The sequence below is a fragment of the Silene latifolia genome, chromosome X (assembly GCF_048544455.1).
Source record: "Silene latifolia isolate original U9 population chromosome X, ASM4854445v1, whole genome shotgun sequence".
Taxonomy (NCBI): Eukaryota; Viridiplantae; Streptophyta; class Magnoliopsida; order Caryophyllales; family Caryophyllaceae; genus Silene; species Silene latifolia.
Genome location: NC_133537.1, coordinates 29,478,547 through 29,496,154, shown reverse-complemented (window position 1 = coordinate 29,496,154; position 17,608 = coordinate 29,478,547). Strand labels below are relative to the sequence as shown.

The 17,608-nt window shown below is 33.4% G+C and overlaps 1 protein-coding gene across 3 annotated transcripts; it reads left to right on the top strand.

Moving 5' to 3' along the window:
- The first annotated feature begins 220 nt into the window (after positions 1–220).
- LOC141623172 (protein IN CHLOROPLAST ATPASE BIOGENESIS, chloroplastic-like) lies at positions 221–6,200 on the top strand. 3 transcript variants are annotated; one of them, XM_074439246.1, is made up of 11 exons: positions 221–415; positions 1,997–2,080; positions 2,687–2,761; positions 2,837–2,879; positions 2,966–3,023; positions 4,704–4,871; positions 4,943–5,005; positions 5,095–5,189; positions 5,275–5,356; positions 5,681–5,791; positions 5,885–6,200. In XM_074439246.1, the coding sequence occupies exons 1-11, from the start codon at positions 319–321 to the stop codon at positions 6,023–6,025; spliced, it is 1,017 nt and encodes a 338-aa protein (XP_074295347.1). In that variant the 5' UTR covers positions 221–318; the 3' UTR covers positions 6,026–6,200. The 3 variants fall into 3 exon arrangements, with proteins under 3 accessions (XP_074295347.1, XP_074295345.1, XP_074295346.1); XM_074439244.1 differs by lacking the exon at positions 1,997–2,080 and having other exon boundaries at positions 225–415; XM_074439245.1 differs by lacking the exon at positions 5,275–5,356 and having other exon boundaries at positions 225–415; positions 4,959–5,005; positions 5,102–5,189.
- Positions 6,201–17,608: the final 11,408 nt, after the last annotated feature.

Below are 17,608 nucleotides of genomic sequence, written 5' to 3'. Positions count from 1 at the left end.
TTTATCTTCACAAATTAACTCTTTACTTCAGTTCATTTCACATCCATTCTGTTTAGTTCACACTTTAGTTCAACTCTATTAAATTCAGTTTAAAGTTTAAATGGTTTTAGTCCAAGAGAACACGAGTCAATAATCGATTTACTACCCAAATATCCAATAACATAATCAACTTGATAATGCGTATAATTGTATACAATGGGCTGATTTTTAGCCCAGAACTTGAAAATCTTATTACCGCTGTTTTTCGCCCAAACTCAAAAATTACTTCTCGCTCTCACAACAGAAAGTAAAACAGAGAAAACGCCTTTCCGTCATATAATGAGTATCACCGCCGGCGCAATAATCCTCCGCCGCCAACAGTCCTCTTACGACGGCGCCGCCATTTTCCTCCGGAGGTTTTGTACCTCGTTCTCCGGTAAAACTTTCTCTCACTTCATTTCATTTACCAAAGTTTGATTGATAAATTGATGTTGCTGCTAGTTTTGCTTTTAATTTACGCTTTTGTTAATTTCTATGTTAATATAATGTCATTAACAAGCAGCTAATATCGATATTAAGCGCGCTGAAAACACAATATAAGTGTGCAATGCGTTAATTACATTAATTGTTTTGTTGATTTTTTAGTCGCAAATGTGGTGAAGAATGTGTTTAGTTTGAAGCAATGCAATGCGGCATTACTTTTAGCTGTTGTTTATGATTCGAAGCGGTTTGTTCAAATTATGTGAATTGTTTATTTGTTGAAATCATTTTAATTTGGTTAGCTCTCTATATAACTCCCACGAATTTACATATAAAAAATAATTTACAGTTTATCGTCATTAAATCGATTGTAGAGATCTCGTATACTTCGAAACAAGTGCAATGTTCGAGAGGCTTGACAAATTATAGTCTTAGATTGTCAATACTCAACGGTGAACCTAAAGAGTCAGTTTGATTCACATTTATTTAAGTTTAGTACTATTCATAGGACATTCATCGCCTGTAGTTACGAGCTAGCTATTGAAGTGTTTAGTGAGCGTTGAGGATATAATGTTCATTATCATGATTCCACGTTTTTGTAAACCTCACGCTTGTGTTTTGAGCTACTGCGTTCAGCTGTAAAATCTAATTCTCTAAATATGGCTTAACGAAATTTTGAACGGTCTTATCCAAGTTTTGAGCAAGGTTGTAAACTTTGATCTTATTTTTTACTAGTACATAGTATACATTTGTAAAAGTTACTTGCTGAATTTAAATTTATGTTATGAAAAGAGATTTATGTTGAATAATGTAATAGTGAATTTACATATTGGATCGTCAGCGCCTTACAAATTTTGATAATCTCGTGGTCAAAGTCAGTTTGTTGTCGAAAAAAATGTATTGAAACAGGGGGAGCATTATTTCAGTGAATTTAATGTTAATATGAACTTCAAGATGATTTTTTTTTCCTAGCTGCATTTAGGGTTTGCTTTACTCATTGTGTCGTGTTCTATTGTTGGCAAAATCATGACTTATTCATGAGTTAGTCCTCCCACTCTCCCAATAGGTTCTTTTTTATGTCGCTTAGGCCTCATAGATGAGGAGGTTAGATTTACTAATTGAAGAAGGAAATAACAAAGCAGAGAACTACAATGCATCTTTGACCAGAGGCACTTTGTATAAGTAATTTGCTGCGAGCTTTGTGGTGTAGAAATGACAGTTTGAATAACGTAGTAGTGGTCGACTGGTCGTCATCCCCAAGTCTGCTGAAGGTCAAGTATTTGAGTTTTTGGGTCGACGCTGTCAGACTATAGCTTGACCGGTGATGCTTAGGCCTTTCTTTCCATTGATTTAACCCTTACCTGTTGGTAAGAACTTGGCGTACATCATGTGTTATTTGGTTCCATCAGAAACTTGTCTTGTTATAATTCATCCTTGTCTATGTTCTCATATTTCCAGCGTCTGCATTATGTAATGATTGCATTTGGGTACTTGACTAATGCACTGTTTTCTTTTTCTCGCTTTATCTGGAATGCAGAACACATGTCATTTGTCAAGGATGTAGCTCCAACATCTTGTCCTGAGCATTTGCCCAATCTGTTGAATATGCTTCGTAAAAAAGGTTACTATGCTCCAGATCTGCATCATTTGATGTTCTTTGTTTGAAATTAATGCGACACCATCTTTTGGTTATCTGTTGCTTCTTTTATATGGCTTCCCTTTTAATTCATAATGATACTAAAACTTATAGACACTAGAATCCAGATATTATTTTATTGAAGTTCTAGTTTACGATTTAGATTACCTTTGTGAATTTATATTATCTTAATCACCATGTCTATGCCTTCAGAATTCGCTTATAACTGTAATCTTTAAAGTCGATGCAGCTCTTTCCTATATCATGATGGTGCAAGTCGGTTCGACTATAGCATTGAGAAAACATATAAATGCTGCTTTTACGTTTTTGGGCGACACAATTTTTCGCTTGGAAAACATCTTTTGTAAGGTGGAGCAGGTGAACTTGAATAAGGATTGAATATTGTGTTTTGTTTTGATGCACTGGGTAACTGTCTTAACTCGTAATATTGCTGGTTTCATAAATATCTGGTTGATCAATACCAGCTGCTTGTAATAGATCCCAGTTCTTTTGAAGTTTCTTTGTTGCTCATTCAAGTGGCTTCATTTAATGACCTCACCGTTTTTTTTTCAATATATGGCGTCAATACAGGCGACTTCATTATTTCACCAGGAGATAAGCAAGGGATGTTCCCCCTTGCAATTCCATTGTCAAGAAACCCTTCAGGTATGACTCTTTATTCAGTCTCTCAGAAACTTATCTAGTAGAGGCTTTGCTCAAACGAAATTTTCTGATTGACAGGTGTTGCAATTTCTCTATTACAGTGGCCAACAGCACCACCTGGGTAAAGTTTAACATGTTTTCTCCTGTATCTCTTCATCACGTTCCACCTTTCTTCCTCACATCATTTGTACGTATGTAATTTTGTAGAATGGATATGCCGGTTGTAGAAGTCCACAAGTATGGTGTGTCACCCTTGGCAAAGAACGTAAGTGGAGAACCACCGTAATTTTTCTCTGATTTTATTTGGCTTTTTGGTAGGATGTTGACTTGGTAAATACTAGGTCGTTAAAATACTAGAATTAACCTATCAAATTAACAATTTATACCCTAGACTTTGACTCTACTAACTTTAAACTAAAACAATAATAAAGTGGAAGCAAAGGGGTCGAACCCAAGAGAAGGGTTAACAACTAAAAACTTGAATTGTAAACTATTGACTACTAAGTAGGTCTCTACTACTAATTAAGATCCTAATGACAATTTAAACTTAACAAAAGGCACTAATCACCAACAATGGGTATTAACAAAGGTCAACTAGTAGGAAACATAGATGAAAAAGGATTGGTTTTGGGAAACAAACATGGAAATATGAGTAAAGATTGGAGATCTTCCTATTGAGACAATTCCACAAACAACTAATATGCAAGATTCAATATAAAGGGGAAAACTTGATGTAATTCTCTCTTAGTGACAACAATGATAAAGTTTGACTTTTTTTACTCTCTTACAAATATCTACCCAATACTATCACCTCAAGATGTTGATGCATGTAAATTAAACCATCTACATATACCCTTCAAACTTAAGCAACAAATCATTAAACCATGAAAAGAGACTAAGCATGAGCATTAAGAATTTAACCAAAAGATGAAGCTAGGATCAATTCCTCATAAGATTAAACCATACAAATGAGCAAAAGACATAGACTTTCCTATTTGTTGTATGAATCCTTTAAACCAAATCAACAAACAACAAACTTGCTTCAACAATCCCAACTAAATTAAACCATTTCTTTAGGATTTGCACTAGTCAAGTAAATAACATGCAAGGATGATCAAACCGAACATTCAATTATTCAACATAAGAAATTAAGCACAAGAAAAGAGCATTAGATAAATTAAGAGAGGTTTAAGAGTCTTACAATACCAAAGTTGGATACTTTGATCAAATTACATCAAGCAAAGGAAAGATTAGCCTTCCATCTTCTTAGAAAAACCCAAGAAATGAGGAAAGATTAACATCCAAAACTAAAAGATTACAACTTTTACCCAAAATAAAGTGTTCTTGCTACTAAAAGTCTCTAGAGATTATTCAATAATTAGATGATAACTAGGTCTTCAAAATGAGGAGTATATATAGGGGTGCACACCTTTCTAGGTTAAATCCTCCAAAAATCAGCCCAAAACATGGTTTGTTTAACTAAGCCCGTGTTTAAAATAGACTGGCGCAGGACACTGTGAAAGTGGCGCAGGATGCGCAGGCTGCGCCCCAGCTCGGGACTCCCCTATGAACTTCCAAGTTTTGCTTGCTTCTTTACTTTCCAAACTTCACTCGTCATTGCTTGCTTGAGACGGACTTCTTATCTTGATTGAAACAACATGAAATCTTCACCTTGACTCTTTGATATGGTTGCTTCCTTTGCCTCAAAAGGTGATCAATCCAAGACTAAGTCCTTTGTGACCCAAACTACAAAGAAATAGAGTAAGCCAGTATGTCCGAGATTAACGCATAACTTCGCCCCAACACTTGAATAAACAACCTAAAATTATCATACTAGACACGACATATTTGATACTATCAGATGTGTATGTGAACTGCTTATTTAATTCAAGTGTAAAACCATAAATTGGTGTTTCTGGTCATCTGCTGTCTTGACTCTTGCCAGGTTGACCAATATATCCACAGATTATTGGTCGAAGAAGATGTCGGTAGCCCTACGGGTGGAAATAAAGAACTATTTCGTGCTTCTGATAATGCTGGAAAGAAACTTTACAGCGAGGGCAACTTCAAAGAATCACAGATGCCGAACTTAGATACCTACCTTCTAAGAAAGGTATTGTAGAGTTCATCTAATCATTTGTCAACACACTCAAATAGCTCCTTGCTTAAAGCATCAGTCTCCAGGTTGGTTTGTTTCCAGATGTTGTCGAACGCAAGATTAATCAATATCTCGAGAAAAGAAATCATGTATGGCCCTTCACACTCGACTTGGTTTCGTCAATATCAAACAGAGTTTTCCTGAGAAACTTTTCTTTGATCTCTTATTTTTGTTCAAGATTTCAGCCCTAATAACAGGGGAGTACTATACAAAGAAACAACACTTTCCTGGATTTGGACGGCCTGCTGCATTCAATGCAGAAATTCTCCTGAGGTTCGTCATTTCTGTCCCTAAATTTGTGCTCTCTACTGTTAAGTACACCAATACCAGTTTATTCATACTATAATCAATTCCAAAGGGTTGGACGTGACTTAGAAGCTAGAGAAGCAGCCAGGGGCGCACTGAAATCGCCATGGTGGACTTTGGGCTACAGATATCAAGTACTACCTCCATCCCATTTATGTTGTTTCTATTCGACTTTGATGGTCAACCCATGTCAACTTTGACCATTTCGAACAATACGTGAGGATAAAATGTAAAAAGTTTGTCACCATGGATTGATCAAAATTCAAAACAAATATTATCATATTATCATTTTGGAAATCGCATATTTTGAGCATATGTTGGTCAAAGTTAACATCGGTTGACCATCAAAGTTAAATAAGGATAGATATAAATGGGATGGAGAGAGTATGTGGTTTTGTCCACTTTCCACAACGTGTTCTTGTATTATTGAAGGGTGTAATAGGGCTCTGGTCATTTAGGAAGTTGCTGAAATAGCGGAATGGAAGGATGAACAAATTTACTACATTAAGAATAAGTTGAGTGAGGAAGGAAAGCAAGTGGATCTACATAAGGGAAAAGAGCTCGCTCAGGTTCTATAATTTTGCCACTGATCTCTTGTTAGCTTGAGTATTTTAATACCTGCCTGTGAACATAGCGGTGAACTCTGCTCATCCTATGTGTAGATTGCGTTAGATGAAGCTGCATATTTGCTTGATTTGGCATCTGTGGAGGGGGCGTGGGATGACTTTGTGGATCGCATTGCTGAATGCTACAAGGTTGCTGGGCTCAACGGCATGGCAAGATTTATAACATATAAAGGCTGAACTTGACATAGAAAGCTTCACAATATACAATTGAAGATTCAAACCTGCTAGTTAAGTTTGTCACCATGAATTGATCATCATTTTAGTTTAAGATGTAATCTTCTATATAGAACTGGTATGAAAATAACAACATAAACTGCATCATGAGGATATTTGACATTTTTGTTTGTTGTCATTAATACTCTTTATTGAGGCCTAAAAATTTGGATGAAGGTTGCAAATTACTCCGAATTGAATAGCCTTTTATCAGGGAGTTTGCTGCATTTCTGAACTAATAGAGGAAATATAACAGTCGGTGGAAATAATTTTACTGAATCATAACCTTGCAAAAGTCCGTCATTTATCTTTCTCATCTACTCCAGCTCCTGGGTACAAGCATTCTATACTTCCTAAGTTCTAAGGGCTAATGAACCCATAAAAAATGTGACAAAAGGTTTTATAGGTGCCGACAATAGATGGTATGTGGCAAACCAAGGATTTTGCTTACTTCTTATTTACAACATTACCCCAATGTCTGATCTCGACTCTCGAGGGCTCCCGCAAATAGGAGGTGTGTGATAAACTTGGGATTGTTGGCATTTAGTTTTCAATTTGATTTAATATCATCATAGCTTCCATACTTCTGATCATTGGCGTCCTGTTATATTACCCAATTCGCAATTTTTTGACATTTTCAGTTGGTATGTGACATCCTATTTGATTTGGTTTGTGTGTCACTGGTGTGTTTTCATATAAACAATATATCGTGTAGTAACATTCTACCTTTTGCATTATTGGAGTCTAAAACGTATTAATGTTCCCTTATTTCTTTCAATCTTTTGTATGTAGTACGGTATGTCTTAAAGGTAATGTCTGAGTTTGAGTTAGGAATTAGGATCCTTCAATTACTTTTAGGTAAATTCATATCCTCTCCATTACTTAATTCATTCTGTACCATTAATGGAGAAAATCGTACTTTGTTTCATCCCCATTACTTTTAGACGCATCCGTTTTCTCTCTATTTCCTAAGCAACGGCCAGGAATTTTACTCTTACGCAAATCTAATGAACCCTCCGTTTCCTCCAAATAAATGGAGAGGATCGTACTTCGATCTAACCGTGTTTATTTAGGTTTGAATAATAAGGTTATGGAGTATTTGTAAAATGTAAACCTAACAAATGGAAACATTAGATATGCCGTTTGGCAATAATACATTAGATATGACGTTTGAGCTGCGGTTATGTTGCTCTTAATACCTTAGTTGTTGCCTTGTTTAGTCATTTTCTTTGCTGTTTTGAGTTTTGACAATTCTGCCAAGTCGTGGATGTTCATATTACCAAGTCTTCAGATCTTCAGCAGACAAAAGCAAAGTCACTATCTAAACTTTAACACAAATTCTCTGACGGCGATATCCGTCACAAACTTATGACGAGTCAAATAAAACCCATTTAGGTAAATAAAGACAAGCTATTTGTAATTTCCTAGGCATCTTTACCTTTCTCTTATCTACCCAAGTGAGTAATACTTGACCCGTCACAAGCTTGTGACGGATATACCCATCACAAGGAAAACTTATTGAAACTTTAAAGCCTAAATCATTACCCTAGTTTGTCACTTGCCATACAATTGTAAGTGGCAAAGCTAATAAAATAGTCCGAATTAATAGTTTGTTTATATTCACGAGTATTATGAATACATAAACACAAATTCTTATTTGTGACGGTCGATATCCATCACAAGCTTGTGACGAGTTAAATAAAACTCACATGGGAGGATAAAGACAAGTCATTTGTGACTCCCTAGGCTTTCTATTTTTTGTCTTATCTATCCATGTGGGTGTTACTTGACCCGTCACAAGTGAGACCTATTGATTGATACATAAAATATATTCATATATAAGTCAATTATTTAATTTAATAGATAATACAGTTGATGTACATCTTTCTTTGTTGAGAAAATGTATTAAAAAAAAACCCAATTTAAGAAATCTTTCCAAAATCATCATAAGTGTGAATTATTGACCAATAATCTCAAATAGTATATCTTAGGCTTAAGACGGATAATACCTTCTTAAGGGAGATTTACTGTACTTCCTTCATCTTTGAAGTTTGAAAAACCACATTTGTTACTTCTCAATTGTCTCTAAATTTATCTTTTAATATTTCACCTGCATTTGAGTTCAGTCACATAATTACATCACTTGCATAATTACATGTGATTCTTATGATTTATATTTGTACTCCTTAAATCATGAATTTTTGTATATTGGAAAGTAATTATGAGACAGAGAGAACATACCATTTCTACTACCCGTAAAAGTGAGGAAAATTAACTTCACCCTACAACTTACTATGCTTCCCCTTCCTCGAAAAACTGGTTTATGCCCCCTCCCCCAAAAAAACAAATTCTCATTTGTGACGGACATATTCGTCATAGTGTCTAGGGAGTGTTAGATATTGGATATGCATAAATAAGGATTGACAATAATTAACCACACCGAATCGACTTCCCTTTCCTAATAGAATAATTCGACCCTTATTTGTGCCCGGGTTAAACCGAATTTCCTATTGAGATAAGACGGTATCCCTCTTATTTTGAGCACAAACCAAAAATCAAAGAAGTAATTCAGAAGTATTGTGTGTAAATTGTTAGATCGTTCTATGATGCAGAAGATGAGATTCTTTTTCTGTGTTCCAAACATCTTCAATCCATTCTATTTATATAGATATGAAAAGGTACAGGGGATGTATTTATGAAGAGTTGTAACTTTTCACAAATTCCGGCATATTTAATGTCTATTGTGGGAATTAAAACCCGTCAAAGTTTCCCAGGCATTGCCCCGAAGCCCCCCGTCATCGTTGTTCAAATGAAAACTATTCCGTAAATTCGTAAATAATTATGCAAGTGTACACTCCGTACTACCCGAACTTACATTATATTATAACGAACTTACCCATCTACGAACCAAACCCGAACACGCTAAAATGAACCGGTAATTACACTTAAATTACCAACATTCCTCCCCCATTTAAGCGTAATTCAAGATTTTTGATAAGCTAACAAACATACCAATTTATGCATAAATGAAAATGTCACGAAGATTGAATTTCCACACAGTGAAATTACACATTCCAAATATTCGAATATCGGGGTGTGACTAAGCATTGAACCCTTACTACCCATTTTGAATACATGAAGATAACTCACACATAAATTAATTTACTTCTAAAGTTACAAAACTGACACTTAATTACAAGCCTAGTGTCCCATATCTATTCATGAACATATCAGAAGTCAAACCCATACTCCCTTGAAGCGGCTGTACTTCATGTTCATATAGGTTGATTCTTTTCATCGTGTCCTTGCAAACACACTTTTTCAAAAGATCAACCTTACAACATGCAAGTCTAAGCACACACCTCGAGATATAAATTATTGTGTGCTTCAATCTCTTAACAATAGGCCTTCCACATTGAATTCAGTCTCTAACATTGTATTAGAGGGGAATTGGGTATCCTATCTCCAAGGATCTTATACGCGTTTTAGTCTCATCCCGTCAACCGACTTTATAACCAAGTCCCTAATTGACCCTTTATGCAAACTGATCAACTAAAAATGAGATCTCACAAAAGACAACCAAGATCATCCCCATTTATGATAGTCCATAAACCGTGTTATAGCAAACACCTTGGTGCACCGTTATTCACTATCAAAAAATCATGGATGAAATTGGTCTAATACTTTTAAGTAATACCATAGATTAATTAATTTCCTTAGCTACTTAGCCTTAACCGGATATGCTAACACTACGCATACCAACTCCAATGTCAAACTCATAATGCAAATTCGATCTTAGAATCCAAATACTCGTGGTACTTTCCCAAGTAAAATATACTACCACTAGTAGAAAATCACCTTCTACATTTGGTACTTCAATTTGCAAAATATTATCCCTCTAAAATCGAAAGAAAAATGACATGGGACAAACCATAATTCATGGTTTACTTTATACATTGTCACACTTGCTTAATAGCTTGCCAATGATGAGTTCTAGTTATACTAGTATACTTACTCAACTTGTCAAACCGCAATAATTAAGCCCTTGTGAAAATCCGAGTCATGACTCCACTTTCGCTATTGGATAAAACCGTCATACTCGACTATTGGGAGTATTAACCGGAGAATAATAATCATACTCTCATCCTTGATCCTAATACCAAGGATCATAACCCCCCCCCCCATGTCCTTCATATAAGAACACGATAATAGAACCACCTTTTACAAGGTAAATCATCTTTGGTCTATTACCAAAGATCAACTTGTCAATAATCTTACAACAAATGACTACTCCTTTACCGGACTCGTCAAATAACTATACATTCAATGCTATTGATGTACCTCTAACATGGTTAAACCATCATGACTCCATAATCTCACAATGGTTATCGCAAACCATCATTCCCGAGATTATATGGTAAAAACAATTACATAATCAATCTTAAAAAAAAAAACTTTACGCAAGACATTAACATGTACAAGGTAATATTTAATCTTGTTACACTAGATTGCAATATAAACAAAGAGATACACTCTTAATTATGTCAAACAATAATCGATCCAAATTTATAACCACTTAATATTGTACCATATTAAGAATTTTATCTGATAACAAAATATGACTCAACATTAAATAAGATATCACTTAACAATGAACATGTTTAATTGCAAAACATGAATATCATGATAGCCATCATCGATCATGCAACAAAACGAGGACAAAATGCCTTTTTGATTTTAGACCCATGACTGACATCATAGAAATGATAGAACAATGCAAAGCATAATAAACATCATCAATATCAGACAAATAAACCTTATCTATTTTAATGAAAGAAGTATCAATTAAATAGAATAGAAGCATTAACTATGTTCACAAATACCATCAATTAGCAAACAACACATGAATAACTTATCTCTGTAACATGGCCAAGTTTTCTGTTTTGATGCCCTATCTTTGGAAGATAATATCATCCTCAAAAAATCCAAACATCAAAACCTTGCCTGATGCATGTTGCCATCAACGGTTTCATCAACCATACTAACCATTTCCACCCTTTTCTAACAAGAGAGACCAAATTATATGCACTTTCCATTTGAACAGGAAATTTCCAAACCGAATTCACAACCCGCAAACTCAACTGCACCGTCATATTGTTGTTTCCTTGCGAATGGTATCAATCATTATCACAAAAGCGTAAATACTCTTAAGAATCCTTCATTGTCATTCCTTGACATTCGTCATCTTGACAGATTTCGAAATTATTCTATTAGATTGTTAGATATTGGATATGCATAAATAAGGATTGACAATAATTAACCACACCGAATCGACTTCGCTTTCCTAATAGAATAATTCGACCCTTACTTCTGCCCGGGTTAAACCGAATTTCCTATTGAGATAAGACGGTATCCCTCTTATTTTGAGCACAAACCAAAAATCAAAGAAGTAATTCAGAAGTATTGTGTGTAGATTATATTGTTAGATCGTTCTATGATGCAGAAGATGAGATTCTTTTTTTGTGTTCCAAACACCTTCAATCCATTCTATTTATATAAAAATGAAAAGGTACAAGGGATGTATTTGTGAAGAGTTATAACTTTTCACAAATTCCGGCATATTTATTGTCTATTGTGGGAATTAAAACCCGTCAAAGTTTCCCGGGCATTGCCCCGAAGCCCCCCCGTCATAGTTGTTCAAATGAAAACTATTCCGTAAATTCGTAAATAATTATGCAAGTGTACACTCCGTACTACCCGAACTTACATTATATTATAACAAACTTACCCATCTACGAACCAAACCCGAACACGCTAAAATGAACCGGTAATTACACTTAAATTACCAACAGGGAGTAGCAATCTGTTTTTCTTATCTACCCACATGGGTAGTACTTGATTCGTCGTAAGCTTGTGACGAATATACCCGTTACAAGGGAGACTTGCTGTTATGCCCCTATTTGCTAAATGTCATATTGAGGACAATTTTTATATTTTAAAATTTTAACATATTTGACTAACCAATCATATATTATATTAAAGCAATAACCGTCAACCCCGTTGATCGCCACGTGTCACATCCCCTTCAGATGCCATGTGTCAATCTCCACTTTATTAAAAAAAAAATTAATAAGAAAGAAAGGCAATAACGTAAACATTGCTAAAAAAAACTGGAAGTTGCTGATTTTTTAACGTATTTTCGGTATAAATTTTTTAGGAGATATTTGCGCAATTTTTAAGGAGATATATTCAGTAGAAGTTACCCAAAAGTATCAAAAAATTCGAAATCATTTTGATACAAAGATTATAGGAAAAAGATTATATTTGTTACCCAATTTTAATTAATAATTGTAACCTTAATTAGTTAGAAAGTATAAAACTGATTGAAAGATAATCATATCATATCATATCATATATTATATTAAAACTGAAACTGGTTATCTTATACGTTGCCACGTGTTATTACCATGTGTCATGAATATAAAAGAGTTTATGTAATATTACCATAAAGAATAATCAATTTAATTATTATTGTTATTATTATAATCATAATTGTAAAATATAATGATCAGTAATAAGTAATTAATGATTTGTTACCAAAATTGAAACCGTGATTCATGCAACTGGAAATATTAGCGGCATTCATTTCGTGTCAAGTTAAAATGGAAATAATAACACAATAATAATGCAATTCTACAAAAATCTGCATACTTGAATATATTCTCCGCAATATGTGCATAAGAAACGGAAATGTTCTTCTTTTGACCATATTTATGGTGGTAGCGTCTCATATCAATTAGATACCAAATATCATTATTTTGGAAATTAAGAAGACATAATCTAATTAAATTGAAGATAGTGAGGAGTAATCAAGAGACACTCATCCAATACACCTTGATTTGGAGTTGGTTGCCTTCCCATTACGCCATCAATCACCATAACCAAAAAAATAATTCACCATTTCTATGCTTCTCATCCTTCAAATTTTTGGTAAGAAAATATTTATTTTCTCTTATTGAATTATATTAGTTTCTAATTTATTTTGAGAATTTAGATTTTACTTCTAAGTAGAACTGGCAAAATTGACATACTTGAATGACCCGAATCGAAGAATATAAATTGTATGCATATACACCAATTTTCATTGTTTTGGTTCAATATTAGGGAGGAATATAAATTAGTAAGGTGTGTGTCTCTTACTTTTTTTGGTGTTGACCAGAGTATCCTCTACGATAAGTGGGGCAATCTCCTTCGGCACATCAAGGCAACTTAATGGGTAAACCTCTTCCAAGTTTGACCTTTTCATTCTCAAGTTTGACATTTTCATTCGTAAGGTGTGTGTCTCTTACTAGATGTATGTAATTCCATTGTTTTGGTCCAATATTACTCCTTATTGATAATTGATAATGGTTAGAATATAATTATATTAATATACACCAATTTTCATAGTCTTAAAATTGTTTTGGTTCAATACTGAAGGTTGAATTTGCTACCTGTTTTTTAATTATAGTTACAAAATGTGGTTTTTGTATGATGTAGTTTAATGAGTAGGAAATAGCCTTACTTTTTTCATGTAAATTTTGTTACATGTGCAAAGGGTTGATCAATAATCCAATTCATCTCAAATATGTATGAATCCACCCTATTGCGATGAAGAACCAAATATAGATGTCTATATATCTAAAACAATTACTCCATCTCTCGCCATCGGAATTCAAGTCACATTTTTCGTTTTGATAAATTCAAATCTAAGTATCCAAGATAATTTTCAAGTAACTTTAATTCATGTACGATATTAATTGAATTAGTAAGATTATCACAAATTTCATTATTAAGGCTCATCTTCTCATATTCTAATACTTTGACGGACAATATCCGTCACATTATCTCCGTCATTAGTCAAGACGGATAGTGTCCCTCTCACAAAATACAAATGAATAGTGCAAGTGGGGAGAAAATGGATACCCCACTTGTCCTCCAACTTGCATTTTGTGAGAGAGACCACTATCCGTCTTCGACTTGACGGATAAAATGACCGTCTTCAATGAGACGACTTGTTCATTTAGTGAAATCATACCATTTGAATAAAATATTTCTCATATGTATTTTCATTAATGATATGATTCCAAAGATACTGGTAGAGAATAGATTATTTGCTTCACTTTTATCGACATATTGACAATAACATATAAGCAATATTTTTCGTAATCACTTGCAAGAAAATCGTGTATTTTAAAGCAATTGAAACTCATTAAAATGCACATAATAGCCGAAGATGGATTCATATGGATTTTTAGTATAAAAAACGAGTGAGTCCATTCATCATTACTTTGAAAATAAAAATTATCGTCCAACTCAATCATTTTAGTATTTGAAAAAACTAAGATGAGAGAGAAGCTAATAAGGGTTAATATTATGTATTAAACTAAAGCTAAGACGGGGTAGAACTCCGCATAATAAGGGGTGAATTAGACTAAATTTTGAAGTGCAAAAAAACTACTTCATTGAAAAAAAAAAACGCGGGTATAATCATTGTACTCAAAAATTATTGTTTCTTAAAGGCAAAAAACGAAGATGAAGCAAAAACTTATAAAGGTTTGTATGACCCGAATTAGACTAATTTCTTTTTTTTTTCGTATCGTTTTAACATCTAAGAGATGGATTTAAAACCTCATACATGTTTACAACTATTTGGTTCAAGTATGACAATGAAGTTTAAATCTTGGAGTGAATGGGGATCTGGGGAGTATATGGGATTCCAAGGGGTGCGACCGAATAGAGTTAGAATCCATTTATGGAACTTCATTCCAAAACTCCCCAACCAAACAATAAATTTAATGTTATGCAAATTGGGGTTATGCAAGGTTACGAGAAAGGGTGGATGGGGTGGTAGAGGAGGGGTTGGCGAGCGGGATGACATAGTCATATTGGACATTTATCTTCTAATTGTTGCAACTCATGATGACAAGTGAATTTTAGACGGTTTGGGTTGGCGAGCGGGGCGGAGGAAGCTTACCGACAAGGGAGGTGAGAAAGGGTGGGAGAATGAAGGGTCTAAGTGGCGGTTAGAGGAAGGGAGGTTATGGCGTGCGGTGGGGAAAGGAAGGGGGTGGAGATGAAGAGGGGTAGGGTAAGGGTTGGTGAGGGTAAGGGTAGAGGTGGCGGCGTGGTCGAGGTGGGTTGGTGGTTAGGTGATGGCGGCGGGTGGGGTGGTTTGATAAAGTTGAAAGAGATAATTAAATGAGTTGGAATTGAATAACAGATGGTGAAATTAGAAGGGTAAAGTGAAAACCCATGTATATGATTTAGTAAATTATATACATAAAAAAGCAACACTCTTTCAACAAAGAGACCTAGGACTATTTAATCAAATTTTATAACATTAATAACACTAAGTCTCCCTTAAAATAGATTTGTGATATAATTAATCCGGTGAATATAATTTAACATTTGAGAAGGCAATATATTAATAAGTCTCCCTTACATCTCGCATAATTTAACAAGATGAAGAGAAAAAAAAAAATCACAAAGCACTATGACTTAACAAATATATGCTTAAAATAATAACCTTTCAAAAGTTTCATCTAAAATCTACGAGTACTAATGAATTAACCTTACACCTTCACTCCAAAAGTATATACTTCCTCCATTCAACTCCACTCTACCACTTTCTTTTTGCACGTTTGCCAACGCGTGTTTTACGCGCTAAATATCGTTAGCTACGTATTTGCAAAAATTATAAAAGTGAGATATTTTTAATGTACTCGTAAAGGCGAATCAAACAAGATCCCACATGAATATATTTCCAATTACGTATCGAGAGAAAATCGAAATTGAATGCACAATTGTGAATAGTGTATAATAGTGAAATAGGTAGAGTGGAGTTGAATGGAGGAAGTATATGATATCTACTTTGGTTAACATTCTACATGGCCACCCGTGCAGTGCACGGGTTTAAAAACTAGTTTACTAATAATTTGGTATACATACTGAAAACGGCAGGATACCAATTATCATATCATATCATATACTTCTCTAATGCAGAAGCCACATCCGTTCACTTGGCATCCTAATTCACTAGCTTAGTCCTACGTGGCGGTTAATGAGCAACATTAGTAAACTTTAGAAAAAAAAGAGTAAAAACTGATTGCTAATTCAACGGGATAAGTAAATTGAATATCCAATCATATAATGGAATATTCCAACATCATAAGAAAGGAAGGAAATAAAGATTGCTTTCTAATTTCTAATTTAACGCAGAAAATGAAGGAATTGAATCATTTAATCTCATATGCAATATACAATTCTATGAGAATATAATCACCGTAGTTTTTTAGGATACATTATCTTTTTTTATTTGCTTTGACCTATTTTAATCTTGAATCAGTTATACCTTTTCAAATTCTTATCTTTACCAATTATTTTTTCCATTATTATACATATCTCTATGACGATTATACATTATACATATCCCTATAATACTTGACTCTAAAATAATGTGCGCGATATCCTCCCAAAAATATAGCTAATCTGTTCTCAAAACACCTACGAGAAATCGAGAATCACTATAAAATTCACATTAACCCAATCATCTCCGCCGTTCACAATTTACAAAAATCGAGAAAAATTCTAAGAACTCCGTTATGGCTTTCAACTGCACTCATGTCGCCATACACGTCATTTGACTTGCAGATATGCTTAGCGTAGAGATTGCCCTGCGTGTTGTGCACTTGTGGGAAAGAAAAAGTTACTACAACAAAACAAAGACGAAACTTTAGCGTTAGAGATCCTATTATTAGATGCACAACTTTTTTTTCACAAACATGTACCGTTAACTAAGGCCTTGTTCTTTTGGACTTAATTTCAGTTCTAATAAGTTCAGTCCAGTTCAGTTCAACTTTATTATTATTAAGTTAAGTTAAGTTAAGTTAAGTTAAGTTAGGTTAGGTTAGGTTAGGTTAGGTTAGGTTAGGTTAGGTTAGTTTAAGTTTAAGTTTAAGTTTAAGTTTAAGTTAAGTTAAATAAGTTAAGTTAAGTTAATTTAAGTTAAGTTCAGATCAGATCAGTTCATATTAGTTTATTTCAACATTAATATTATTATTCTTATTGATAACATTATCATTATATTAATTTATTTACGATTATTATTATTATATTATTTTTATATTGATTATATTACTATTATATTTATTAATATTTAATTTGTATTATTTATGTTATTATATTAATATTTAATAATAATAATATTATTATTTTTATTATTTTATTAATATATTAATATATTCATTAATATTAATATTATTCATAACATATTTATTATTACTATTATTATATTTAATATTATTATATTAATAAATTATTATATTATATTTATTATTTTATTAATATATTTATTATTATTAATATTATTAATCACATATTTATTATTATTATTATTATTATTATTATTATTATTATTATTATTATTATTATACTTAATATTATTATATTAATAAGTTATTATATTATATTTATTATTTTATTAATATATTTATTATTATTAATATT

Coding starts and splice junctions, on each gene's coding strand:
- LOC141623172 (XM_074439246.1), top strand. CDS start 319: ATGAGTATCACCGCCGGCGCAATAATCCTCCGCCGCCAACAGTCCTCT. Junction 416..1,996: donor GTTTTGTACCTCGTTCTCCG/GTAAAACTTTCT, acceptor TCTGGAATGCAG/AACACATGTCATTTGTCAAG. Junction 5,357..5,680: donor CTTTGGGCTACAGATATCAA/GTACTACCTCCA, acceptor CTGGTCATTTAG/GAAGTTGCTGAAATAGCGGA.